The 26446-nt window shown below is 40.4% G+C and overlaps 2 protein-coding genes across 2 annotated transcripts in view; both read left to right on the top strand.

The window, feature by feature from the left end:
* DARS1 (aspartyl-tRNA synthetase 1) overlaps positions 1 to 8428 on the top strand; it is a 39906-nt gene extending 31478 nt beyond the window's left edge. Inside the window, exons 9-16 of the mRNA XM_082312816.1 lie at positions 352 to 486; positions 1661 to 1808; positions 2783 to 2929; positions 3480 to 3522; positions 4160 to 4240; positions 4888 to 4999; positions 5953 to 6024; positions 7817 to 8428. Coding sequence (XP_082168942.1) covers positions 352 to 486; positions 1661 to 1808; positions 2783 to 2929; positions 3480 to 3522; positions 4160 to 4240; positions 4888 to 4999; positions 5953 to 6024; positions 7817 to 7908 — 830 coding nt within the window. The 3' untranslated portion in view covers positions 7909 to 8428. The remainder of the gene's footprint in view (positions 1 to 351; positions 487 to 1660; positions 1809 to 2782; positions 2930 to 3479; positions 3523 to 4159; positions 4241 to 4887; positions 5000 to 5952; positions 6025 to 7816) is intronic.
* A 3993-nt stretch (positions 8429 to 12421) lies between these two features.
* Positions 12422 to 26162, top strand: MCM6 (minichromosome maintenance complex component 6; the record flags this gene model as incomplete). The annotated part of the gene is made up of 17 exons (XM_082311829.1): positions 12422 to 12531; positions 13265 to 13411; positions 13975 to 14085; positions 14589 to 14838; positions 15532 to 15697; positions 15784 to 15929; positions 16795 to 16945; positions 17834 to 17975; positions 18979 to 19120; positions 19264 to 19371; positions 19975 to 20130; positions 21205 to 21333; positions 22446 to 22607; positions 23760 to 23895; positions 24167 to 24334; positions 25267 to 25406; positions 26042 to 26162. The coding sequence occupies 17 exons, from the start codon at positions 12422 to 12424 to the stop codon at positions 26153 to 26155; spliced, it is 2478 nt and encodes an 825-aa protein (XP_082167955.1). The 3' UTR covers positions 26156 to 26162.
* Between the last annotated feature and the right edge of the window lie 284 nt (positions 26163 to 26446).

Raw genomic sequence — 26446 nt, 5'->3', positions numbered from 1 at the left:
CGTCACCGATAAAGATTGGTTTCCACAGAAACGTTGGGCTGCAAGTAGATATGGTGGTACAAGCATGTGTTCTCTGCTGTTCTCACTCCAAGGTGAGGGATAGCTGGGCATGGTAACATGTTAAACTACCCCAACTAAATTTGCACATTTGCAAGTCAATGTGTGACAGTCCTGAGCTGCAAAACTTCCCTTAGCATTAATGGATGCAAATATATCTTTTTCCTCCCGTATGTTTCAAAGAAAAATCTCCTTCTGATCTCTAAATGTAAGACCAATAGGCTAGAAATTCTACTTCTGATTTATTTTTTTACATTTTTATTTTAATAATTACTGCAAGCGTTTGCTTTTCAGCTGCCAGTGAAGGAGGAGCCAATGTGTTTACCGTATCATACTTCAAAAGCAGTGCCTACCTGGCTCAGTCCCCACAGCTGTACAAGCAGATGTGTATATGTGCTGACTTTGAAAAGGTTTTTTGCGTTGGGCCAGGTAAGAAAAGTGTTGCTTTATCCAAAGTGTGAAGTGTGCAGTGATGGCTTTTAGCAGCTGTGGTACAAATAAGATAACACGCACACTGAAAGCTTTGAATGGTTTCACTTAATATAGTTTCACTCACCAAACACAAATTTCAGTTGGGGTGACTAATGAGAGTAAAGCTGACAGAGAAGTTGCTGGAACAAAACTAAAATGCTGAAATAAGGGTGGAGTACTCCTCTCCAGTGCCTACTGTTCTGTGAGGAGAAAGAGCAGCAATGTATTGGAAATTGATAATATGAAGAAATTAGTAAAACATGGAACAACACTGTGATTACTGAAGCCATAGTTTCCTATTAACCATGCCCAGTAGCCTTTAGTTGCCCAGTAGTAAGCAGTTAAAATAGGCAAGTTAGGTTTTATGTACTTCTGACTGCATATTAACATATACTTATCCCTTGCTTTTGTATGTGTACCGAACAACTTTATTTAGAAAATGCATATTTTTAACTGGGCTGTCAGTAAATAATAAAAAATTAATAATTTCTAGTCTCATGCTCTCTCAAAAGCTGATAGGATATGACCTCTTTAGGTGGTAATACAGCATTTTTTTTTCTAAGACCTCAAAAACAAGTTTAAAGATATGTAAGCTGGAAATGCTGGAAGACAAGTCAATAGCAGCTTATAAAATAAAAAAAAAAAAGATGCAAGTCATTCAGAAGATCTTAAATTTCTTGTTAGTTACTAACAAATGAGTCATGGTTTCTAGGAAGACATGTTTATATTAGACTCCATATACCTGAAAAAAAAAAAAAAACTGAACACACACACGTGCACAAGTCCATTTCCTCTGAAAAAGGCAGTTTTCAAATCTGAAAGTTCTTGTGTGCCTGAAAGCTTGTCTGTTTTTTCCACTTCTGTCTGTTGGTCTAACAAGAGATACTGCCTCTCTACAAGTCTTGTCTGTCTTGTATCCTTTGAGCACCACAGCTACAATAATGCTGTCACTGTTGTTATAAATGATGCTCGGAGGCAGCTAGTTCTCTTTGTTTTTCAGTGAGAATTCTCATGTTTAAAGACAGCATTGTCTGCCTGATCCAAATACTGATGTGATTGATTGTCACTGTTATTTTTCAAAATGGAATGATAATTTCAGGTCAGTTAGAATTTCTGTTGTTTGATTTTACAGTATTTAGAGCTGAGGACTCCAATACACACAGACACCTGACTGAGTTTGTTGGTCTGGATATTGAAATGGCTTTTAACTATCACTATCATGAAGTGGTAGATGAGATTGCAGATACCTTGGTGCAGATATTCAAGGGACTTCAGGAAAGGTAATGAGAGCATTGTCCATTTCATGAGCAACTTCATTTGTTTGAGATCTCTTGCACTGTCTTATGATATGGGTGAGCATTTTATCCTCAGCTTGTCAGATAATCATTAGTAATCTGATTTACAACAGAACTTCAAACATTTTTGCTTTGTTCTTAACTGTTTCTTTGTGCCTGACTTTTAAAGTTCACTCAAGCCATAGGCCAGTAAACTGTCTATTTTTAGCCTGAGTTGCATCTCCTAGAGTACGCTAGCTAGCACTAAGAAAACTTGTTTACTGTTGAATGGACTTCCTAGCAGAAGTGATCCATCATTAATTTAAAACGTCCTTCTTTTTGTGCCACTACAGGTAGATTGATTGTTCTATTTTGAAATTAATCTCAATATTTACTCTCTAAGAAAGTTTTTCTGAATCAAATTTATTGTAACAGCCTGCATCTCTGCCATGAAAGCAGCAAAGATTATTTTCCATTTTTCACAGTCTAACTCATTAAAAAGCCAGGCCAGAAGTTTAGGAACTCATTTTCATTTGCTCACAAATTAGACTATCTTGCCAGCAGAAATGCAGATCTTTTCATCTGTCCAGAAGGAAATTTCTCTTTTATACTTGAAATAGGATATTACTCAAATCAAAGGAGAACCCAGGTAAATATTACAAATCAAAGAGATGATTTCTCGATGTCTTTACTGTGGCAATTTGACCTAGTCAATTATTCCTTACAAAAGGAATAAAACAGAAGTAATAGTAAAATATTAACATGTATATCATTGAAGTAGATGCATTAACTTACATGAAACATTTCATTAGAATTGTACAGAATTTCTCCAGAAGTGGCTTTAAAAGTTTTTTACGTTGCAAGAGGGACCTCTTGTGGCAAAAATTGTATTGCCATTGCAAAATCATTATTAGATGCAAGAAGCATACATTTCTTGATTGTTTTGTATTTTGCTTCTGTTCTTGTTTCCTCCTATATAGATTCCAAACTGAAATTCAGACAGTGAACAAACAGTTCCCCTGTGAGCCATTTAAGTTTTTGGAGCCAACTCTGAGGCTGGAATACCGTGAAGCCGTGGCCATGCTTAGAGAAGCTGGCGTTGAGATGGGTGATGAAGAAGATCTGAGGTACTTTGGCAGTACACAAATGAGTCAGAATCTTGTGACAGTGGTAGTAAAGTGTCTGTAAAGTACACCGACAGTGTAGTAAATGTGTGATTTTACAGTTAAACGATCTGTGCGTCAATAGAAGTTTCAGTCGTAAGATAGTGATAGAACAAAATAATTTCCTCAGCAACTGCTTATGGTGTTTCTCACTTAGTGTGCCTAAGAAGAAATGGCTGCACAAGGTATATACCAATAGGAAATAGAGTACACAATTCTTCAGCAATCAGAATATGATGACTAGGAAGTAGTTATATTAAGAGCAAGAGTATCTTTAGGTATCAGTTAATTTAAGGGATTTCTAGGACCAACACAAAATATTTAGGAACAGAAATAAATATACTGTATTTCTGAAATTTCTGTCTGCACAATACAAAACATTCAGAAACAAGTACTAGATTTTTTAAACAGCAGGGTGCAGCAGATCTGTAGCTTGAAACCTTTTCAGCTTTATGAAGTATATAATCAGTACAAGTTTAAATCACTTAATTTTAATAGTGATAATCTTTTTCAGCACACCTAATGAAAAGCTCCTGGGACGCCTGGTAAAGGAAAAGGTAACAATTATTTTAGAATAAATAAATTTGTCATTGAATCTGAAACTTGGTGTCATGGAGTCATTGGGTTGGTGTAAGTGCGTACTTCATGTAAAACAACTTTTTACACACTGATTGAGAATACAGTGTCTCAGAACATGCAGAAGTGGTGAAGAGTTTGTGATTAGCATAAGCATTTTTTAATTGTCTGACTGCATTCCCATTTTGCTGCTGCTTATTTAATGTACTGACAGTTTTGTCTTTATCATTAATAAGCTGTTTCAAACCATTTTCAATCTTTTATATTTATTTCTGTCATCTGTTATACTGAGTACACCAAACAGGATAGTACGTTCCAAAACCAGTTCTTACAATAATTAAAAAAAAAAACAAACCAGATTCTAACTAAATCTATAGGAGAAGGTGAGATCTTTGGGGAAAAAAAAACCAAAAAACATATTACTACAGCAAGACATGTTACTGCTAAACATTCCTAATTTTACACTAGAAGTAGTATTGGAAAACTGAAAAATAATACACCACTTCTATTGATAACTATTTTTTTTTTTCAAAGATTCACTGGTTGTGTCTTCCTCTTGTAATTTGTTCTATACATCATTTTCTCTTGTACTAACTGTTTTAAATTATCTTCTTTCAGTATGACACAGACTTCTATATTCTTGACAAATATCCCCTTGCTGTGAGGCCTTTTTATACAATGCCAGACCCAGTAAACCCTGTAAGTAAAATTCTTTGTTGTTGTCAATGGTTTTTTTTTTTGTTGTAGTTTAAATTATTCTATGTAGGGATAACTTGACAAAATAGATAAAGTATATTTATATGATCTGCTGTTATAACTAAAATTCCAATAACAAGATTAGGTCAGTGTTACATGACTTGTAAAATGCTTACAGTCAATCTTCACGGGTGAAAATATACCAGAAGGAATCTAGCTAAAACTGGGAGAGTTTTATGAAGAGATCTCCATGCTCAGAGCGAGCACTGCTGCCATCACTGAAAAGAGGCAAAAACATTCTTCCCGGGCAACAGACACTTTAACAGAAAAGATGCTTTTTTACATTGTTAGAAATGCCCCAGTTTATTCCTGAATCCAGGATCACTATCTTTAGAGCATCTTTTGCTGGGATGGCTACATGCAAGTGTAATGTTTTTTCAAAGGGTGTGCAGATGAACTTCAGTTTTTTAAATCAACTTCAGTTTAATGAGAGGAGACAAAGGGCTGTAATTCCCAGGCAGACTCCAAATACATTGCAGTCTTACTGCACAGCTTTGGATAGCATAAGTGAAGTTATTAAGAGGTGCAGATTTGCCACCTAAGAATGGAGCAGCTGTAGGTAGGAAATAAACTCATCTTTGTCTTTCCAGAAAAACTCTAACTCTTACGATATGTTCATGAGAGGGGAAGAGATTTTGTCCGGAGCTCAGAGAATTCACGATCCTCAGCTGCTGACGGAAAGAGCCCAGCATCATGGCATTGGTAACAAGTCAAACAATATGAAGCTCAATTTAAAAGAATATAAATAAATCATGATTGCATTTGTCTTCTTTAGAGGGAGAACTTGGGGCAGAATTTGTTATATGGCAGTAGTGCTACAATCACAGTACTGTTTCATCCTTAATGTTAATCCATCTAATTCTGTTGAACCATTTTAATCTAGAGTGGTGGTATTAAGAAACTAGTTAGTTTCCCAGCAACACCTTGATGAAAAGGAATTGTTTCCGAGGACTTTAGAGAGAACATAATGCAGGAAATACCTTCGATAGAACAAGGGTAGACAAACAAGTCTCATTCAGTCGTGCTTCTCTGTAATCTCAAAAACTTCTTACAGAGTACTCCAGCAGAGTCTTGTGGGGTTGGCTGTCCTTTTTAAATCTTGAACTGAGAGCAAATAAGCAAGAAGCGTCCATTGGTGAAATTTAAAAAAAAGAAAAAGACTCAACAGGGACAAGGCTGGCTAATAGTAGAAGGGTAAAAGAGTAAACTAGGTGGAGATCGGGAGAGTAAAATGCAGATTAAAATTATGCTTTCAGTGAATGGCAAAGTGAAGTGGCAGGTAGGCAGTAGCAAAAAAGGAGTAGCTCCCACTGTAGCAAGATGGAGAAGTAGTTGCTAAATCTTCACTTCCTCACTGCAGGTTATTCAAGAAGTCACCATTTTCCATAAGTTACAGTGAACAGTTGGGCCTAGCCCTTACTTAATTCTAGAATTCCTTCCCTGATTAAGTTATTAACAAAATTGTAAAACAAAACTGTTATAGTCATAATTTCCAGATAGTCCTGGATAATTTATATGTTTAATGAGTAAAACCTCGCTGTTAGTTTGTAAGTTAAATTGGTAAATTTTTTGTTGTGTTTGCAGTCCTCTGGTCACTTGTATGTTTGGCTTGGGGTTCATTAAGCAGGTGAGAAACATATCTTTTTCCTCCCTAGATTTGGAGAAAATAAAGGCTTATATCGATTCCTTTCGTTTTGGTGCACCTCCACACGCAGGTGGTGGAATAGGTAAGTATTGGTATTTTATTTTGTGTTAGCCTGGGCTTAATTTAAACTGCTCAGTCTCAAGCAGGGTTCAATATAAAATTCAGAATAGTAACCCTGTTAGGTAAATGTGTGGGGCTGTTCTATCCTGGAGAATTTAAGGAGAGAAGCTAAAATGTAAGGATCATCATAAAATAAATAGGCAAAATATTAATGGCACAGTCTGGCAAGTTTAAAAAGTAGGTGATCACAAGAAAAAATGCTGATTTATTAGCCAGGCGTATCACTTTCAAATTTGACCAATAAGGAAAATTTAAGGAAGCAAGAAAATACTGTATTATGTATGGATGGATTTATCATAGCCTACTAAAACCAGAAGCGACCAGTCTCTTAGCGCATTTGATGAAGCTGTTCTGCAGTGGGGAGAAATCAGTGATTGCTTCTGTCTTAGTGATTTGACTGAATGTCACTGATCAGTTTGGCTGACACCAATTGTTTCAGCAAAGATACTGAGGCTTCGTGTCTTGAGTGTGAGTATTTTACATATTAAAATGAAAAAAAAGATAGGTTTTAGACATCTTAATGATAACAATTCACAGTTGTGCACACTGCTTTCATTAGCAGGATGAAATCTGTTCATGCATATTGAAATAGGACACTTTGTAGGTCCTGATCAATAAACACAGTGATTTCTTTGATTCAGTCTTTCTGCATTTGCCTTACTTTTGTAAAGTATATTTAGTACATTCCCAGCATGTTCTCAGAACAACTTCCTAACTATGCCTTCAGTAAATGCATTAGATCTGCAGTACGCTATTGAGACAGCTGTTCTGAAATACCTACAAGATGTAAGCATCAGTGATCACGCAGTACTTGTGAGCAGAGGAGATGCAGCATTTGCAGATGATCCAAAATCATTTAGACCAGTCAGAACTGACATAAAGGAAGCTGAAGCTACCATCTCTTCTGCAGAGTAAATGCTCCTCATGGCACATCCCAGAGGCCAGGCCAAGTGTCAGCCAAACAGGAGATGCTGTGAGAATGAACACTTTGCCTTTCTAATCTTCTCCCTGCATAACCTCACAACATCCTTGTAGTCCTCCTGAGTCACCTGCCCCTTCTTCCAAAGGCGGTCAGCTCTCCTTTTTTTCCTGAGTTCCAGCCAAAGCTCTCTGTTCAGCCAGGCCGGTCTTCTCCCCGGCCTGCTCGACTTGCAGCACATGGGGACAGTACACACATAACCTCTAAGATTTCAGGAAGAAAGAACACAATGACCAGTGAAATAATTTATTATCATAAAGATAGCAGCAGATAGTTATATGGGTACGTATTGCTGAATCTACATTTTTGTACTGGAGAGGGTTTGGGATAAACTTCCCCAACTGCGAGGTTTTTACTGTAGTTGCTTATGGCACTTAATGTCTCTTACTCTGAAGCTGTTAAGACTGGTTTGGACTATACTGCTGTTACTGTATTCAAGATACAGCTCTCCCGATTACCCACCTCCCATTTCAATTTTCTACACCACCTCTCTTGAAAGTCCGAAGTGATTCGGAGCAGGGTTGAGTCTCTGGTACCATTGGGTCTTGATACACGTTCCAAATGACGTCTGTATCGTGGCAGAAGGCGCTGTGTGCAAAATCCCTGATTTTTGGATCTAGCTCCTTTCTGTAGTCGGACGTGCTAATGCGTACATCTGTCTTTGGTCACACTACTGTCTGAGGCTGCTGTGGGTATAAAGTACCCTCAGCTTCTTAAGAGTTTCAAACAAAAGACTGACTATACTGATGGTTTTTTTTTTTATCATTTGCTGTAGGGCTGGAGAGAGTAACCATGCTGTACCTAGGGCTGCATAATGTTCGTCAGACCTCCATGTTCCCACGGGATCCCAAACGACTGACACCCTAACAGGAGTGGCTTTTGAAAGTTTGAGATGATTTGCCCTGCAGATATGATGTGATTGCAAGCATATCCCCTGCTACTGATGAACCTGTATCGATTTGAGCATTATAATATGCAATAAAAAAAAAAAATCTGATTTACTAAAGTGCCACAATAATTTTTTTTTTATCCTTAGCTGTTTATTTAAAAGAAAATATTTTAACGGATCAAGACTCTTTGTATTGGCAACTGTGCACATTTTTAATGAAAATGTGATACTTTGAGTTAGTATTCTAGTGTCACATGAAATTGTATCATGTTTCTAAACATTTTAATAAATTATGCAATAAAAATTCTGCATTTTTAACTTATGTCAGCAAGATTGGATATTCTGAAGTACAGAATTGGCTCAAAGCTGAAATAACTGGATGCTTGCAATTTAAAAATCAGGAGGAAACCAGCCAGTTGTTAATTTACATGAGTGGCAGGTAGAGAAGCAGGTGAGAACATTCTTAACAAAAAGTCTTCATATGAGATTGTGAAAATAGATTGCAATAAATCTCTCAAAGTAAATTAGATACAATCTCTGTCTTTCTGGTTTTTACTTTGTTGATCGATAATCATGAATTGATAAGGGTTGGGGTTTTTTTAAATGATGCAATAACTGCCTGAAGTTTAAATTTATTTCCTTTCTACCCTTTTTTTTTTTTTGAAAGTTGTGTACGAGCAATAGGTCTGTTCTTTATTTTATGTTACTGTTTGAGAACGGATAGAAGGTTACACACGCTCATGGAATACACAGGGGATATACAATATTCTCGGACAATAAATGGACGGTGAGTTTGAGAGCAGGTCATGTGTTTTCCTGCCTGACCCAGCCTCTAGGATAACAAACAAAAACAAATCAGCAAGGATTTCATGTATTTATTGCCAGTGAAAGAAAAGCAAATAATGTAAGCCAACCTATTTCAGGGTTTTTTTCACTTACAAATGTTGTGAACAGCCCAGCTGTTGTACATTTAGAGAAACTGGGTGTTTCTGTAAGTCAGAGTACTTCTAAAATTCTTTCTAGACATCCTTTTTCTCAAATGAATCACTGACTTGAACCTCAGTTTGCTGTGATGCGCAAAGCTACTTCTCTTCCTCATCCTCCCAACCCAAAGGATGTGCCCGGCATTGGAGAGGAACCAATGTATTTGAAACTTCTGTTTATGGATTGCATCTGATTTTTCTCAAATTTAAAACATTTTAAGTGTGGATGCCAAATAGCAAAGGATTAAATTCCTTACTTGGACATTGCAATAGAGTTACTCTAATATTCATCCATATTTGTAATTCCTGACTTAATTTTTCCTTAACATTTTACATGATAAAGAGCTTTCAGGAGGAGGTATGGTTTAGACAGTCTGTTATTGTTGCTACCTTGATTTTTAAATGTCAGAGAAGTCACATATTGGTTATGCTACAGAAAGGTCAGTGAGGCTGTGTATATAAATTGTGTAGAATTTCACAAAAGGGCAAATCATCTTTTGCAGCTGCCATTGAACAAGACTTAATTTTAATGTTTTGTGATGAGAGTTCTCCATTATAAAACAATCATACTAAAGGTCAGTTAGGTAAAGTACTGGAAGTGTAAAAGTTAAACTTTGTTTAGAAGTCATGCAATTCAAGGAATAACACACTTTGCAGCTTTGCTTATGAGTCTGTTGTCATTAATTTACCATGGAATCTTCCCCAAATTATTAACTTCAAAATCTTACAGTGTACCCAGCTGTACTTTACAAAGCTAAGTGGATTATAAACACAGCTTATCATCACAGACTTACTACTGATGAAACCAAGTTTCTAAACATTTGTTTATTCAGCTAAGCCAACTGGAATGAATTTAATTTAATTACTTTTGTTCATGTGGAACTGGTAACGTATTCCACATTGGAAGAGCATCCTTCTAATAAGGAGCAAAATTACTGACTTACATTTCATGCCAACAAAAAAAAGAGAATTATTCTGAGAACTAGGTTTCTTGCTCTAGATTTGGCAGCAAGCTTTGTGCCTACGTTCCTGTAACAACTGTGCTTACCTCAATTCTGTTAAGAGTTGTTCGAGCTCATGTTGTGGTTTGATTTATTCACAGTAGCTGCACAAGAACAAGAATTCGGATGGAGACTCCGGTTCCTTTGTATGCAAAATCCTTTCATGCAGTTTTTCTTAGCTAACTGAAAATAATTATGGTCATAAATCAAAACACAAAATGCATTTGTCCTGAATGTAATCTTAACAGGATACGTTAGTGGGAGCTGCACATTGATAGAACTTAGTTTGAAACCCTGCAAACAGTGATTTCAGAACTTGGTTGCTTTGATAGGTAGCAACTCTGGTTTGGTAGTTCTGGAAAAGTCAAGTTTATAGTCCTTTATTTCCAGTAACTTGCAGGAAGTTTAGCATTTTACATGGAGTCCACATTGCTGCTGCTTCTCCACCAGTTAAAACATTGGGGGTTTTTTTTCTTTCATGGTATACAGATGGTAATTACAATCGTGCAATTTTTTAAACTAAGAAACTAAAAAGGATATTGGTGAGGAATAGCCAGGGAGTCATCTGCTCAAAACAAACAGCACAAATTTGCCTCTGCAGTCTAACTGAAACATTTTCCTGTGAAAACCCATCTGTGTTCACTGAGCTCTCTGAATCTGCCCAGCAGGAAAGCAGGCTTGGGCTGCTCTTTTGGAAGCAAAGTGCAGGACTGGTTCCCCATGGCTGCACACACCTGTTGGGGGTTAACCGACCAGTTAAGCACCGCACAGCTGTTTGTTCCCTGCAACATTTTCTTTGGATTTAGAAGAGCATGTAAGCATAGGATAAATCGTAAACAGCTGGGCAGTTTTTCTTCTACTTTGCCACCTCTTTAGCCCTTAGCCATCTTCAAAAAGAAAAAACAACAAAAAAACGCAACCCTCAAAAAGCTGTAATTATGTACCAAAGCACAACAATCTGCATTAAAATAATACCAACTTTCCAAAAAGACTAACCCAGCCAGAACCTCTGCCCTGACCTCTGCAGTGAAAAGTGAGCAAACTGTGCAGAGTTGAATCTTATTACCCCCAAAACACCAAATTGCCAGGCAGCCTTTACCATTTTGCAATTAAGACAAGTCTCTGTTCACTACATGGTAAGCGCACCGTAACATGAAATAACACTGCTGCAGGAAGCTTGCGCTGCTAGCGCTTTTTAAAGGGTTTCAGAACTGAAAAAGAGTCAGCCCTTAGCTGCCTTAATTACGGCAAAATTCACAGTTTAGGCAGAGATTAACGACTTTGCAGGTGGCCGAGCAATTCTAAGCAATTTTTCATAGATATTGAAACAGCTTCTGCTGGCTGGCATCGTGTGCCACCAGCTGCCATTCAGTCACGGCCGTCAGCCACCGATGGCATCGCTTGGCAAATGCTGCCTTCTGCCATCCTACCTGTAAACGCAACGTGACAAACCAGGAGCCAAGCGCCCAAACTAAGGCCTGACCCTCGCCTGGTTTAAGTTACACCCTTTTCACCCGAGGCTAGTCCTTCAGAAGCCAGAGGCACAGCCTACCTAGGGGTCTTGTCAGCCAGAAGCTGCCGGAGATGGCTCCCACGGAGGCCGTAGGGGCTTCCAGGGCTCCAGGCTTCCTCAGCAGCGCCTGGCTCTGCCAGTGGAGCTTTAGCCCCAGGTATCGTAGCTGGGCTGCTGCTCCGGGAAACTGGTGGCCTGCACAAGTTCACTGCGCCTGAAGACTATGCTGAAGCCACCCATAGCAGACACCTACATAGAATCGTACAATCGTTTAGGTTGGAAAAGACCTTTAAGGTCATCGAGCCTGTTAACCCAATGCTGCCAGGCCCACCGCTAAACCACATCCCTAAGCACCACATCTGCACGTCCTTTAAATACCTCCAGGGATGGGGACTACGTGCTTATGGGACGCGTTCCTCTATCACAGGTTTAAGTCCTCCACCGCGTTTATAAGTTTACTGACACAAAGCAACCCCACAGCAGTTAGAGAACGCCAAGCAGAAGGCTGGGGAGCGGGGTGCTGACGGCAGCGGCCGGCGCCCAGGCCACCCGATGCTTCCCGGCTGCCTGCAGGCCAGGCCGGGCCGGGCCGTCCCGCCTCCCCTCACAGAGCCCCGCCGGTACCGGAATTCACCCTCGCTCAGCCCTCGCCGCCCCGGGCCCGGCCCCCCTCGCCGCCCCGGGCCCGGCCCCCCTCGCCGCCCCGGGCCCGGCCCCCCTCGCCGCCCCGGGCCCGGCCCCCCTCGCCGCCCCGGGCCCGGCCCCCCTCGCCGCCCCGGGCCCGGCCCCCCTCGCCGCCCCGGGCCCGGCCCCCCTCGCCTTTGGCGCGAAAACGTCCGTGAGGGAAGGGAGAGGAGGGGCGGTGGGGGCGGGGCTCCGCGGGACGGCGGCTCCCGATTGGCCGGCGCGGCGGAGCGGCGGCGCACGTGGGGCGCGCTGTGGCGCGAACGGCGGCGGGGCCGGGTTGGGGGCCGGGGCGGCGGCAGCGGGCGGGATGGACCTGGCGGCGGCGGCGGGGGACGCGGGAGCGGCGCAGCAGCACCAGCAGCTCCGCGATGAGGTGGCCGAGAAGTGCCAGAAGTTGTTCCAGGACTTCTTAGAGGAGTGAGTGAGAGGGGCCGGGCCTGGCGGCGGGGCGGGCAGGGCCGTCAGGAGGCGGCGGGCCGCAAGCGCCTCACGGAGGGGGCCGCCATTTGGCGAGGGTGAGGTCCCGTCACGGCCTGTCGCCCCGACCCCTCGGGTTTCAGTCAGAAAAGCGCTCCCGTCGCCTGGGCCCGCCGCTGAGGCACGGCTCTGCCGTGAGGCGCCTGCCTCGCCGGGCCCGAGGGAGGGAGGGTGGCAAAATCCTTCCCAGGCGGCTCTCGACGGGACTTTGCTGGGTGCGTGTGGCCCCTTTTAACAAAGTTTAGTGACAGCCAGGTTGAAAATCCCGTTTGCGGCTTGGTTGTTACACCTTAATACGCCTGACTCCCCACGTTTGGTCTCCCGAGGAGCCCTTCAGCAGCAAACAAGGAAACCTTTAACATCACCCTGAGGAACACGAAGCAAAACCCGTTTTGCTGGTGCAGAGTCGTTGTTAAACCGTAAATAAACTTCTGTGTGGCAAACCCGCTGTATGAATTGCAGATCCGCTGCTGTTCACAGAACGGGTGCGGCGGGGGGGCGGAAGGAGAAATATTGTTGGACAAGGCGTTTGCAAGGGACTGTGGGATGCCGTCGTTCCCTCGCACACCCCTTAACGCGTGCCGTCCTTTTCTTCTCTTTCTCTCCTGAATTCAGAAGTATTCGACTGCAGCCCGATACGTAACTGTGAAATGTTTTCCTGAATCACTTTCAGGTACCAGAACAGCGATGGGGAGGTCAAATACTTGCGTGATGCTGAAGAACTGATTCGGCCAGAGCGGAACACGTTGATTGTAAGCTTTGCGGATTTGGAGCAGTTCAATCAGCAGCTCTCTACCACTATTCAGGAGGAATTTTACAGGTAAATTATAGAGATTACCTGAGAGCTGAGCAATGCTGCAGTCTCAGGCCCATAACGTCTTACGTGTTATGTACAAAGCGAGAGGTTTATCTGCTTTCTGTATCCTGAAAACACACTTAAGATTATTTTTGTTTTCAACTGGATCAAAACTTATTTCTTGATGGATTCCTCTCTGGAAACCATTAGTTAACTGGGCAATTACATTTACTCTGGTAAAGAAGTAGATGATCAGCATGGGAATACAGAATAAACTCTAGAACTTCTTGCTCTGAAAATATTTTATTGAACCAGTGGCTTATTTTGAGGAGCTACTTCTTAATATAAGGATAAAAGTGTCATAAAATGAGACTTAAGAAAGTCCATTTTCAGACAATAAAGCAAATAGCATTATTATGCAGTAATCTCATATTTAGCGTATTTAGATTAGCTTTTGAGTGTTCCTACGTAATGTGGCAGTGAAAGCCAGAACCTGGAAATGTATGATACAAGCCTCTGATGTAGTCTAAAGCAAAAAGGCATTTTGATAGCTTCTATAAAATTTGAACTTATTTTCTGTATTTCAGGGTTTACCCTTACCTCTGCCGAGCAGTAAAGACTTTTGCCAGAGACCACGGAAATGTTCCTTCAAACAAGGACTTTTATGTTGCATTCCAAGATCTACCTACCAGACACAAGTAAGATGATTATTCATTCCAGAAACTTGTGCATTTACTACTGTGGAAAAAAGTGTCAAAGCATACTGAAGATGTTTTGGCTATATAGCATGAAATGTACAGTTGACCAATACAATTGTGAAGAAGTTCCCTGGTCTTGTGCAGGATGTTTTTTGAAACAGTTTTTCATTTGTGAATTGTACTCAGATACTTACATTCATCATATTCCACAAACAAATGTAACTTCTCTAATTTAAAAAAATGATTTAGAGTATGTTGCTTTTGAAGTACCAGTGAAGTAACTTTTACATTGGTTTCACCTTTAGTATGAATCTAAAAGTTTATGTAAAATCATAAAATGAGACTATGTTCTAGTAACTTTGTTTCTTTTGTTTGTTACAACTGTTCTTTAGTCACAGACTGAATGAAACTATGTTGCATCTTAGTATTTGAGTAGTACCCTGAGCCTAAAAATGTCAACCCAACTTCAGAATTTAATCCTTAGGAATTTCTGTTTTAAACAGAATTCGAGAACTGACATCAGCAAAAATTGGCTCACTGATGCGTATCAGTGGACAGGTGGTACGTACCCACCCAGTCCATCCCGAGCTTGTAAGTGGAACCTTCCTGTGCCTCGACTGCCAGACAGTGATCAAAGATGTGGAACAGCAATTTAAGTACACGCAGCCAAACATCTGCAGAAACCCAGTCTGTGCCAACAGAAGGAGATTCCTGCTGGACACAAACAAATCAAGATTCGTTGATTTCCAAAAGGTATAGTGGTGAGGTTGGGGGACGATGACAAAACTGCGATGTTCCTGTGGTAGTTGAAAGGTGTTGTTTGTACTGCTACACATTGAAGATGGTTAATTTTGGTTCTGTCAACATCAAGAAAAGACCTCAAGAAAAGGCACTGGAATTCCTCCAAATAGTTTCTTTCTGTCTATGGAAGGCTTATGTTTAAGCATGGGAAATTATGAACAGTATCAAAGCAGTTTTGTTGCATGACGTTTGTTGTCTAAGCAAGCCACTGAAAACCCACATATTTGAGCCATTGTTAGTCTTGTGTTGCAGGTACATCACGTGTAGTTGTTTTATACAAGTATGAAAATGTGTCTTTAGTGTCTGCAGTGTTTTGCTCTTCCAGATTGATTTATCCTGCCAAAATCCTCAGCACTTCACATCCTGCAATAATATTTTGTGTCAGTCATGCTAACTGGACTCTTCAAGTTGCTTTTCCTAGCCCTCAGAATTGTCATTGTGGCCCCTGTGTATCCTCTTAAGTTTCTCCGAGACTCCTTAGATACTGATTATGAAGTTGTTTGTCTTACTGTAAGAGCAATTTCATGATTGATATGGATGGCAGCAATCAGATGCTATTTACTATATTTTTGAGCAGCTTTGCTTTTGAAGCAGTTTCAAATTTGATAACATCTGCTAAGCGCTTAATATTCTCTCCATCCCCAGGTTCGCATTCAGGAGACGCAGGCCGAGCTGCCGCGTGGTAGCATTCCTCGCAGTGTGGAAGTGATCTTGCGTGCAGAAGCAGTGGAGTCTGCTCAGGCAGGTGACAAATGTGACTTCACAGGGTCCCTGATTGTCGTGCCTGATGTGTCCCAGCTCTCAACACCAGGTTTGTTGCTGCCAGTCATGGCCTCGATGACATGTCCCTCCTGCTCGTTCGGGGAACTGCTGTTCTGACTCCCACTCTAATGGCAGGGGTGCGCGCAGAAACCGGCTCCCGGGTGAGCGGGACAGAGGGCTATGAAACCGAAGGCATCCGAGGACTTCGTGCCCTTGGAGTCAGAGAGCTGTCGTATAAGCTAGTCTTTCTAGCTTGTTATGTTGCACCAACAAATCCACGGGTGAGTCTGGAAAGAAAATAGATGTAAAGGTATTGATGATTTCTGCTCTGTATGGTTTTACCTCAGATTAGGGAGCGGGAATGGGTAAAGCTTTAAATATGTACGTGTACCACCTTCCTGTGTATTTGACTGTCTTTATATTCTGATTGGATTTATATAGCAAGTTTTTTTTCTTGTCTTTATTGTTCATAGCAGTTTTCACAGATGTGATTATTTGCCAGTGTTATCAATTTATTCTAAAGAGCTAACAGGTCCATTTATTTCCATTCAACATCCATTTCTGCAGCATTTCCTTTTCCTCCAGGAAATCCTATTGCTTCATTTTGTCGCAGGGAAAAGAGCGATCCTTCTTGTTCCCTCTGGTTTATCACATAACATCTTGGAATGTTACTACAACATAATCAGTAATACCAACTATGGCTGGGTTTTAGCATGATATGATATTTTAGTCTATAATTCTGCTAGCAGCTTCACTGTCACATAAGAGAAAAATAGCACCTGTTATTTTCTGGGTGTAGAAGTTTCCTGCCTCATTCCAGAGTAATGAAGGACCTTGTAACTTCCAGATAGTGAAGAATGTTTACAAAGGCAAATTTTAGCCAAAGGAAGCCGTACTGGTTTACTCTCTTTTTAAACTGTGGACAAGCATCTTTTCTGGGTTTTTCTCACTAACTCCATTGTTAAGTTACACTCCATTGATTTTTGCCCCCTAGGAAACTGTCTGTTGGTTTTTAAAGGTATAAGGTGATGAGCTTCCTTAGCCTAAGGTCACAGAGCAAGTTTTTGTAACCTCCTGTCTGCAGTGCTCACATTCATGTTATTACTTTCATTACTTTTTTTTTTTTTTTTTATTTCCTTTGTTTAGTTTGGTGGAAAAGAGCTCCGAGATGAAGAACAGACTGCAGAAAGCATTAAAAACCAAATGTCTGTGAAAGAATGGGAAAAGGTTTTTGAAATGAGCCAGGATAAGAACCTTTACCATAATCTGTGCACCAGCCTCTTCCCCACTATCCATGGTAAGAGTCCAGTTGTTGCTTCACAGCCTCAAGCTGTGCCGGGGAAGTTTAGGTTAGATATTAGGAAAAACTTCTTCACCAAAAGGGCAGTCAGGCACTGGCACAGGCTGCCCAGGGAAGTGGTGGAGTCCCCATCCCTGGAGGTATTGAAAAGCCATGTAGATGTGGTGCTTAGGGACATGGTTTAGTGGTGGACTTGGCAGTGCTGGGTTAACGGTTGGACTTGATGATCTTAAGGGTATTTTCCAACCTTAACGATTCTGTGATTCTATGATTCAGAGAGGGAAGACTTCACTTGTGAAAATGTTAATTCTTTTTGCTGTCCTATGCCAACTACCGCAAACTCTCCCCTCCAGCACTGGTTATGCTAGAAAAGGAGAATCTGTTCCCTGAGTACTTGCTGTGTTTAATCATTAAGGCCTGCAAGACTACTCAAAATGCTTGGTTTTGCTACTGGGTGATCTGCTACTAAACCCTCCAGCTGACAGTTGGATATAAGCACAGATTTATATGGGTTTCCTTCAAAAGATTTAAGGGTTCCAAATATTTCTATGCTGTTGTTCATGCACGCGTGTGTATATGCTTGTAGTTGTTTCTGGCTCAGAGCTGGTTTGAGGACTTCTGTTGGCTATGTCTGAAAAGTTTGATCAGCTGAATTTGGTCAGCTGAATTTATGTACTCTAGCATAAAGGAATTCAGGTGCTGTCATTCTTCCCTGAAACTGTATCAAGCACATAAATGCAGTTTTAGTGGATGTTTAGCAAATAGGTAAATTCTGAGCGGATGTGCCCAAATGCTCTAAAATTCTAGTGGGCTGAAGTTTTTTTTTAAATAGGAAAAATGGGGTGTTTTCTTTGGATTTTTAGTTAAGTATCTTTTCTGGGGCAGGTAACGATGAAGTGAAACGTGGGGTCCTGCTGATGCTTTTTGGAGGAGTTCCTAAGACCACTTCAGAAGGCACTTCATTGCGTGGGGACATCAATGTTTGTGTTGTTGGTGATCCAAGTACAGCCAAGAGTCAATTTCTAAAGTAAGCATCTAATTAAAACTCAGTACTTAAATATTGTCCAGTGTGACTAGAGCTATAAATGTGTACTGTGCCTTTTCTATGTTAAACAGAGGAAAGGGAAGTAAAATATTGAAGAATATTTTCCAGGAACTGTTTGGATGTGGTTAAAGTATTTGAACAGGGCTGAAGCAAACTCAACGAGCCCCTGTGCTAATAACAAAGAATGAATTAAGACCTTTTTTTTGTTCTTTAGGTAGTTACGAAAGTATGAATTTTCAAATATTTTCAAAAGACATTGAATATTAAAAAAACAAAATTTATTGTACATCTTAAAATATCAGAGACAGATGAAATAATGATTTCCCCCCCCCCCCCCCCCTATTTTTAGCTTAGTCTAAATTGGTAGGTCCCAATACTTTGGACAAATAGACAACTATTAGCCCTGAAAAATAATTATGAAATAATTATGTTTTATGCTACATCTTATATTACAATGCTTTCTTCTTGGAAATTCTATTTAATATGCTTTTATTTTATCATGCTGTTCATTTACCTCTGCATCGTTCTCCATGAAGCTGAGGTCCTTGCAGCATACGCTGCAACTCAGAAACCTAGAGGCACCACAAAAGCTGCCTTAGGCTGGCTGTGGTCAGTCTCGCTGCTTCCTGCTATGAAGCCATTTGTTCCCTCGTGCTGACATTTACCTGACACATAAGGAGCTGTGTTAGCTTGCGAAGTCAGCAGAAAACTTGTGTGAGAAGGTCTGGATTATATTTTCTGCTGGTGTAACCATGGGTGAATAACAGACCTGTGACAGACTGCAGTTAGAAAAGGATTAGTTTCCAAGGCTTGCTCAAACGTCATTAGAGGTGGGAGGGCCTACCTAAATATTAATTGCTTCCTGAAGGAAGGAACAAGTCCTGGCTTGAGAGGTTGAAAGCAGCACGGCATTACAGTTATCTTGTTTCTACAGGTTTTAATCTGAGTGTTTAAGTTTGTTCCCCACTGTTATTTCTCTCCGTAGGCATGTGGACGAGTTTAGTCCTCGTGCTGTATACACCAGTGGAAAAGCCTCCAGTGCTGCTGGTCTAACAGCGGCTGTTGTAAAAGATGAAGAGTCTCATGAATTTGTCATTGAAGCTGGAGCACTGATGCTGGCAGATAATGTGAGTCCAGGAACTAGAGAGGTTTCTGCATCCCTGGAATGGTTTTGATTAATGACAAAGAGCCCCGAATTGTCTTAATGATGCTTTTTTCCCCAAAGTGATTGAATTTGGGTGACTTATTATTTTTTATTTTTCTGCTGCAGGGGGTTTGTTGCATTGATGAATTTGACAAAATGGACATGCGGGATCAAGTAGCCATTCATGAAGCAATGGAGCAGCAGACTATATCCATTACTAAAGCAGGAGTAAAGGTAGCTCGCGCTATTCCTCTGGTTGTGTAGTCTGTACGATCGCCTGACTGTTTGTTACATGTACTGATCTAGCATCATCTGTCAGATTTTCCTGCCAGTCACTGTGGCAGGACAGAGATCACTTGCCTGCAAAGTTTTTGTGCCACATACACAAAAAAGATCAGAAATGTAACGGAAAGGACAAAAGAGATAGTAGGGGACAGGAAACAGGAAATTGGAAAATCCTAACCTTAAAGTAACCCCAAAAGAGGATATAGATTTGTGTGTGTTTGTAGAAATAAAGTGTGTATTTGCACTGTTAAAAACAGAATGTTGTGAAAAGCAGTTTCAAGGGCTTTTTTCAGTGTTGTTGGCCAGAGTGTGACAATGTTAAAATATTGATTCAGCAACCTGTGTCTTGAGGCAGAGTCCTGGTTAGAAAGGGCTGGTTAGAAGAGTTTGGGCTCTTTTGAGGAGTGGTTCTTGTAATACCTCCACTGAAACTCCATCTAAAAGATGTTATGCTGACCCATTCGAATTGCAATGAGTTGGTTTAGCAAGTGGTCACAGATATCATTCTTCTGTTTTTTAAATTTTTTTTTTCTTTTTTTTTTCCATTGTCAGGCTACCCTGAATGCCAGGACCTCCATTTTGGCTGCAGCAAACCCAGTTGGCGGGCGCTATGACAGATCCAAATCACTGAAACAGAATATAAACCTGTCAGCTCCCATCATGTCTCGCTTTGATCTCTTCTTCATCCTTGTGGATGAATGTAATGAGGTAATTTTAAGGAACTGTAGAATAATTTATGTCGAAAAGACCTCTGGAGGTCTCTAGTGTAACCTCATGCTCAAAGCAGATCATTGACAACAGGTTGCCAAGACCTCGACTTGGTGAGTTTTGAGTATCTCCAAGGACAGAGATTTTGCAGCCTCTCTAGGCCCCTACTGCAATGTCTGACAACTCTCATGTGTTTAAAAAATAATAACTTTTATATCTAATCAGAATTTCTCATGGTTCGGTTTGTGTCGGTTGCCTTTTGTCAATCTGTACTTCTAAGAACAACCTGGCTCCATCACACCTATACTTGCCAATGAGGTGCTTGCTTTCTTTTCAAGCTGAACAGACCCAGCTCTTTCAGCCTCTCCTCATACATCATGTGCTCCTGCCCTCTGACCATCTTGGTGGCCCTCTGCAATTTTAGGTGAAGCTGATCTCATCAGAGTGTCTTTCTTCTGCTTTTCTTCCCTGTCTGCGAAGTTAAAAGCTGGCAGTGCGAATTTGAACATGCTCTGCTGAATACAAGGATACTGCCTTTTCATCTTGTAGTGATTTGACCTGCAAACTTAACACCATTAGTCATTTTTACAAATCGCTGGTCACTAAGGCTAAGACTGCTACCACCTGTCTATGTGGCATTTGCCTTGGGAACGCATGAGATACAGAGATTAATGTTGGTTCAGCACTGTTCTCTCCACTGTTTTGCTCAGAGTGATTATCTAATTGAGAAGGGACTGATGAAAGAGACAGAGTAGGCTGAAAAGGAAGAAAGCAGTTCCCACGCTGCAAAGTGCTGCTTTCTGCCTGTTCTATGGCTCGCTTGTCACCCAGGAGAGTTCCAAGGGGTTATAAATCCTAAAACTGCCTTTTATCCCTTCTCTGCTGTGTTTCCTTGTATTAAAAACCTCCAGGGCATTCTTCTCGATCTTCTGGCAGAGAGTCTGGCTTCTGGAAAGACTAGCTCTGCCATGAGGGGTGCAAATGAGGGAGGGGAATGGGAAGGAAGAATACAGCTGCTGTTTTGATATTTGACTGATGTTGTGAATGTGATCTGACAGAGCAATAATATCCCAGGTTACAGATTACGCCATTGCCAGACGCATAGTGGATTTGCATTCCAGAGTAGAAGAATCTGTTGATCGTGTCTATTCATTAGATGATATCAGAAGGTATCTGCTGTTTGCAAGACAGTTTAAACCAAAGGTAATTCTGCTTTCCTGTATAAGTTGTTCTGTATGAAGAGGTCCAAAGGAACAGTCACTCTGTAGCATGCCTTTTTTTCTGGCAAATGCAAAGACACTTAGGGCATTGTTCTTTCAAGAAAGGAGACATAAAGTCAGTTATTATCTAGAAACATAGCATAGTTTGGAGCCATGTACTCCTTTTTTTTTTTTTTTTTTTAGCTCCAGAAACACAGCCAGCGCAGCTGAGACTGTTATAATCAGTAGTCTGAACTGCTTTGGTGGCAGTTCTTAACCTCTGTCTAGAACAATGGAGGGGTCATTTCACAGCATTCTCATACCTCAAGGGCATGCGTTATTTAACACAGCTGCTGCAGAGATTTTTGTATTTTACTGACTTATTGCTTAATCAAACAGTTTGTCTGTCTTTATTTTAAAAGGGTATTGTTCCTTGATATTTCTTTGCTTTCTTTGTAATAAAATACAGAACATGGGAAACTGCTCTAAGTACAAATTTTGGTGGTCTGTCCAAATAGCAGCTTGGATGGGCTGCATGTTAAGTTTTTCAGAAATTCGTCTAATGTAGTTCTTCTCAAATGGAAAGAGAGGACACCCTCCCTTACAGAGTTTTGAAAACTCCTGTTTCATTTCCATGTGGTGGGGAGTTTGTTTTCTGGCTGGATCTGTGTATGTGCAGATAGACTCAGGCTAAAAAGCGTGTACGCAAAGCTGTCCTCAGTGTTAGTATATCAAGTGTATGCTTGTGTGCATGTTTGCATGCAGAATGAAAGGTAAATAAACATAGAACAATCTAGTAGAGACAGACATGAATTATGCCCAGAAGCAAGTCAGTGGAACAGAAAAATAGAAATGATCAAAGAACTGCTGTAAAATAATTAATGCGTCAATGTACTTCTTGTAATATCATTGTTGTTGTAATCATTATTACAATATAATTTTAACATAATATGATTGTCATTATATTTATATATAGTGTGTGTGTATAGCATAGAGTATTTCAGAGAAAAGCAGTAGGTAGTACAGAAAAGTCTGGGAACCACCAGTCTAATGCAAGAAGAATAAACTTTAATACTTTTAACATGGCAAACTGTCATACTGTCTTGTGTCACAAAGATATCTAAGGAGTCTGAGGACTTTATAGTGGAGCAGTATAAACGACTACGGCAGCGTGATGGCTCTGGAGTGACAAAGTCGTCCTGGAGAATCACAGTGCGACAGTTGGAAAGCATGATTCGGCTGTCTGAAGCTATGGCCCGTATGCACTGCTGTGATGAGGTAACAGGTTTTTGATGAAAGACTGTATAAATGTTTATAGAAATGTTGTGGGAGTTCTGGCTTTGCTATTTGACTATGGTATTGTACATATTTAAATCCTGTGGGTGAGGAAGAGAGCTTGGATCATGTTTTCACTTGTGATGTGGTCATACTCAGTCTGAATTTTTATGCCAGAAATACTGTTTTTAAGGTATGTCTTACTGTTTTTAAGGTACGGACCAGATCAGCTGGTCCAGACTGAGAATATACGTGTTTTTGCATTACAGTTGTATCAGCACTCTCAGCCTGTTACCTGTCAAATCATGACAAATAGGAGGGACAATCATCTATTAGTATCAGCCAGGCTGTTGGTAGTGTCTCTCCTAATCTTGAGTAGTTTGTAATCTCTCACTGCAATCTAAAAAAAAAAATCTCTCTGCAATCTAAAAAGCTAAAGTTCATCACAGTATCTGAACCTCCCTAAAAGTACCTGTATTTGTGATCTGAGCTCCTGTTATCAACCAGTGTTGAAATGTATATTGTGTTATGGCTATTAACTGTAGCATGACTACTATCCATCTAGTCCCTGCTTTAAAACTCAGCAAGCCTTTTGAAATGTTGATTAGGGGTTATGTGACACATGCAGTGATACAAACTTGCTCACTGCTTGTGTAAGGACACCCATTGCATTATTTTTAATTAAATTCAGCTTATAAAGAAACAGATAGCTTTTAGCTTATGGCTCAGCCAGAGATGATTTTTCCAGTTTTTCCTTTTCAGTTCTAGAGGACAGTCTCATTAATTACATTTTTTTTTCATATTGTTTCTGTTCAGACCCATTTCTTTCATGTTTCTTGCTCCATTGATCTTTCTTCAAAATGTTATTGTCTTAAGTAAAAGTTTTATCAACTCCACATGATCGCTAAAGCCTGAAAGCTTCATGACGCTGCTTATTCCCTCTGTAACCTTGTGTGAACTCAGAGTACTTGTAGTGGGATATAATTTGACTTGCAAAGTCTTTACTGCTTAGGATTAGTCAGGTGAGATGGGTAGAAAGAAAGACCCTTTGTCAGAGTCAGAGGTGAGTTTCTGGAGCTATTGGGGAAAAAAAGCTTTTAACACTGGAAGACCCACCATGCCTATTTAATATGTGTTTTTTCAAATCTTCCCTAGGTTCACCCGAAACATGTGAAGGAAGCTTTCAGGCTTTTAAATAAGTCCATCATTAGAGTTGAGACTCCCGACATCAATTTAGACCAAGATGATGAACAGCAAATGGAGGATCAAGAGGACCAAGATGGAGTCAATGGTAAATTACTTGTAGAGAATTTTTTCAAAGGGGAAAGAGCTTGCAGCCTTTACAGCTTACCTTGTTTGAGTATATGCTTCTCTTCAGTTTCTCACCCATTTTTCATCTAATAAGGTCTAGGAATCTTGACTCCTGTTCTTAACTCTCTTACTTCTTCAGCCTCCTTGCGGGTCCGCTCACCTGGTGGGTCAATGCAACACTTTTCAGTGGCTTAGAGTATTAAAGAGTTAAAAGATGTTACAGATTTAAACCTGGGCATGTGTCCAAACAGGTGAGGCAGAAGCTCCAGCTGGGGTCAATGGTCTTGTGAATGGGATCAACGGCCATTCTGAGGACATGAACAAGGATGCTGCACCCAAAGCTTCTCTTAGACTGGGCTTCTCTGAGTATCGACGAATTTCTAATCTCCTGGTGCTGCACCTCAGGAAAGCAGAGGAAGGTAAGAATTTGTTTATTAAAGAGATGGCAGACCCTGAGTTCAGGGAGCAACTGTTACTATGTCTCATGCTCTTGCATTAGGGATTTTCACTCCTGCTGAGACACCAAACTCGTTAGGTCAGGTGTGAACCTGTACACATGTGGCTATACTACATCTGATGATACAAATATGACTTCTTGGACTTTCTAGCTGTGGTGTCTTTGTCATTTATCAAAACCCAGTAAGTTGAGACGCATGTCAACAACAGATCCAGAAAAGGATTTCTAGCATATGCTGGTTTAACCTAGCTAGAAGAGTCAATAGCAATGAAAACTGTAGCAAGAGCTTTAATGTACGCCAGCAACCACAGCCTAAAGTATGTACTTAACCAGTATATGCCAAACAACGGCTGCATCGTTTCTTGGGGAGATGAAATATTTCAGTTGCAATGAGGCTACTCCTGTAATAAAATGCAGCAGTTGTCTCATAGCATATACCAATGCAACGAAGTTTTTAGAAGGGTGTGGAGACTACAATATCTGTTCGAAATGCTGAGTACGTGTAGAAGGATGACTTCTTTGGCTTTGTGTGACAGTGATTTTCTTTTGCCCTTACTTAGAGGAAAGTTGTACGAGTCATTATGACTGCTTTTCCTTGAAGCTGAAGGCTGATGTGTTTGCTAGGCTGCTCATTTAATCTGTAAGCTGCTTGGATGCATAGAAATGAAAGCTTCAATTCTCAATCTAAGTATCTCCAATTAAACCATGATACAGCAGCTTCCTGTACAAAACATGATGATTTAAGAAGCAGAAGAAAGTCTCATGTTTCTTAAACATCTTAAAAAGCATATTTCTCTCTTCAGCATTGTCAATGTTAACATGTAAATCCTTTTCTCTTACGGTTTGAATGGTATCTTACTGCTGCTGTGTTTATGCAAATTATTTTCTTTGCAGAAGAGGACGATTCATCATTAAAGAAGAGCGAACTTATTAATTGGTATCTAAAGGAAATTGAATCTGAAATAGAATCTGAAGAAGAACTAATAAATAAAAAGAAGATCATAGAGAGAGTCATTCACCGACTTACGCATTATGTACGTATAGAGAGAGATGTGTGGATAGTGAAAAAGGGTTTTAACTTACATGGTGCAACGATTCATTTTTAATAGAACACATTCCTAATTTGAGAAAAATGTTTTGTCCTTCCGTGTTATTGACTGATGCAGCATAAATGCCTTCTTTGTTTAATACCTGTTAAAAATAATTATAGAGACAACACTGAAATAAATTAGAGATGTGTATAAGTAAAAGTTTGAAGTGCCATATTATGTCCCTATAGAAGCGTAAGTGATATTTTTCTGCATTTCTGTAGTGTTAGTTATACATTAGGATACAGAAATACAAACAACGCTTTATTCAATGGATAGCTTTAAGTCACAGGGGCACTAGGGCAGTTTGGAGGAGAAAGTATGACAATATAAAATACTTCTCACTTTTAAAGGTACAAAACCACTAGGTTGAAGTGTTCCTAGAAAGCATACAAGATATAAGAGATTTCCACTGAACATAATTGTTAAGATTAGGAACCCGTTAAAGAGGGAGTTCACAATTAAAAGGGTTAAATAATTCATCAATAAGAGGCGCTATCAGTATAAAAAGGAGATGCCTTTGAAAAAGTACAAACAAACCTTTCTGTTCTTGGTTGAATACAAATTTTTGTCTGTTGCAGGACCACATTCTGATAGAATTGTCCCAGTCAGGACTGAGAGGATCCAGAGAAGAGGAGACTTTTGATGAAGACCCATACCTGGTTGTCAACCCAAACTATCTGCTGGAAGATTAAGGACTGAGACCTGGATTGCAGGGCTGACTAGTTACGTGTTGGAGAATGCATTCTTTTCTTGCAAGAGTGGCTGTATAGCTAACATCTTAAATTCCTATGAATGCTTTACTGTGGAATGCGCCAATGTGTGGTTAGTAATATATGACTGCTCATTTACACTGAGCATACCTGGAAAGCTTTTAAAGAAATGACACACTTACATATTAGTTTCATTATTAATTCTGGGTTTCAATGCCATCATCCAGATGCAGAGGAGAATTATTCAATAGCTCTTTTCAGCATCAAGCTATG

Source organism: Platalea leucorodia, assembly GCF_965183815.1.
Source record: "Platalea leucorodia genome assembly, chromosome: 5".
In the NCBI taxonomy this organism is placed as follows: domain Eukaryota; kingdom Metazoa; phylum Chordata; class Aves; order Pelecaniformes; family Threskiornithidae; genus Platalea; species Platalea leucorodia.
This window is presented reverse-complemented; position numbering and strand designations above follow the sequence as displayed.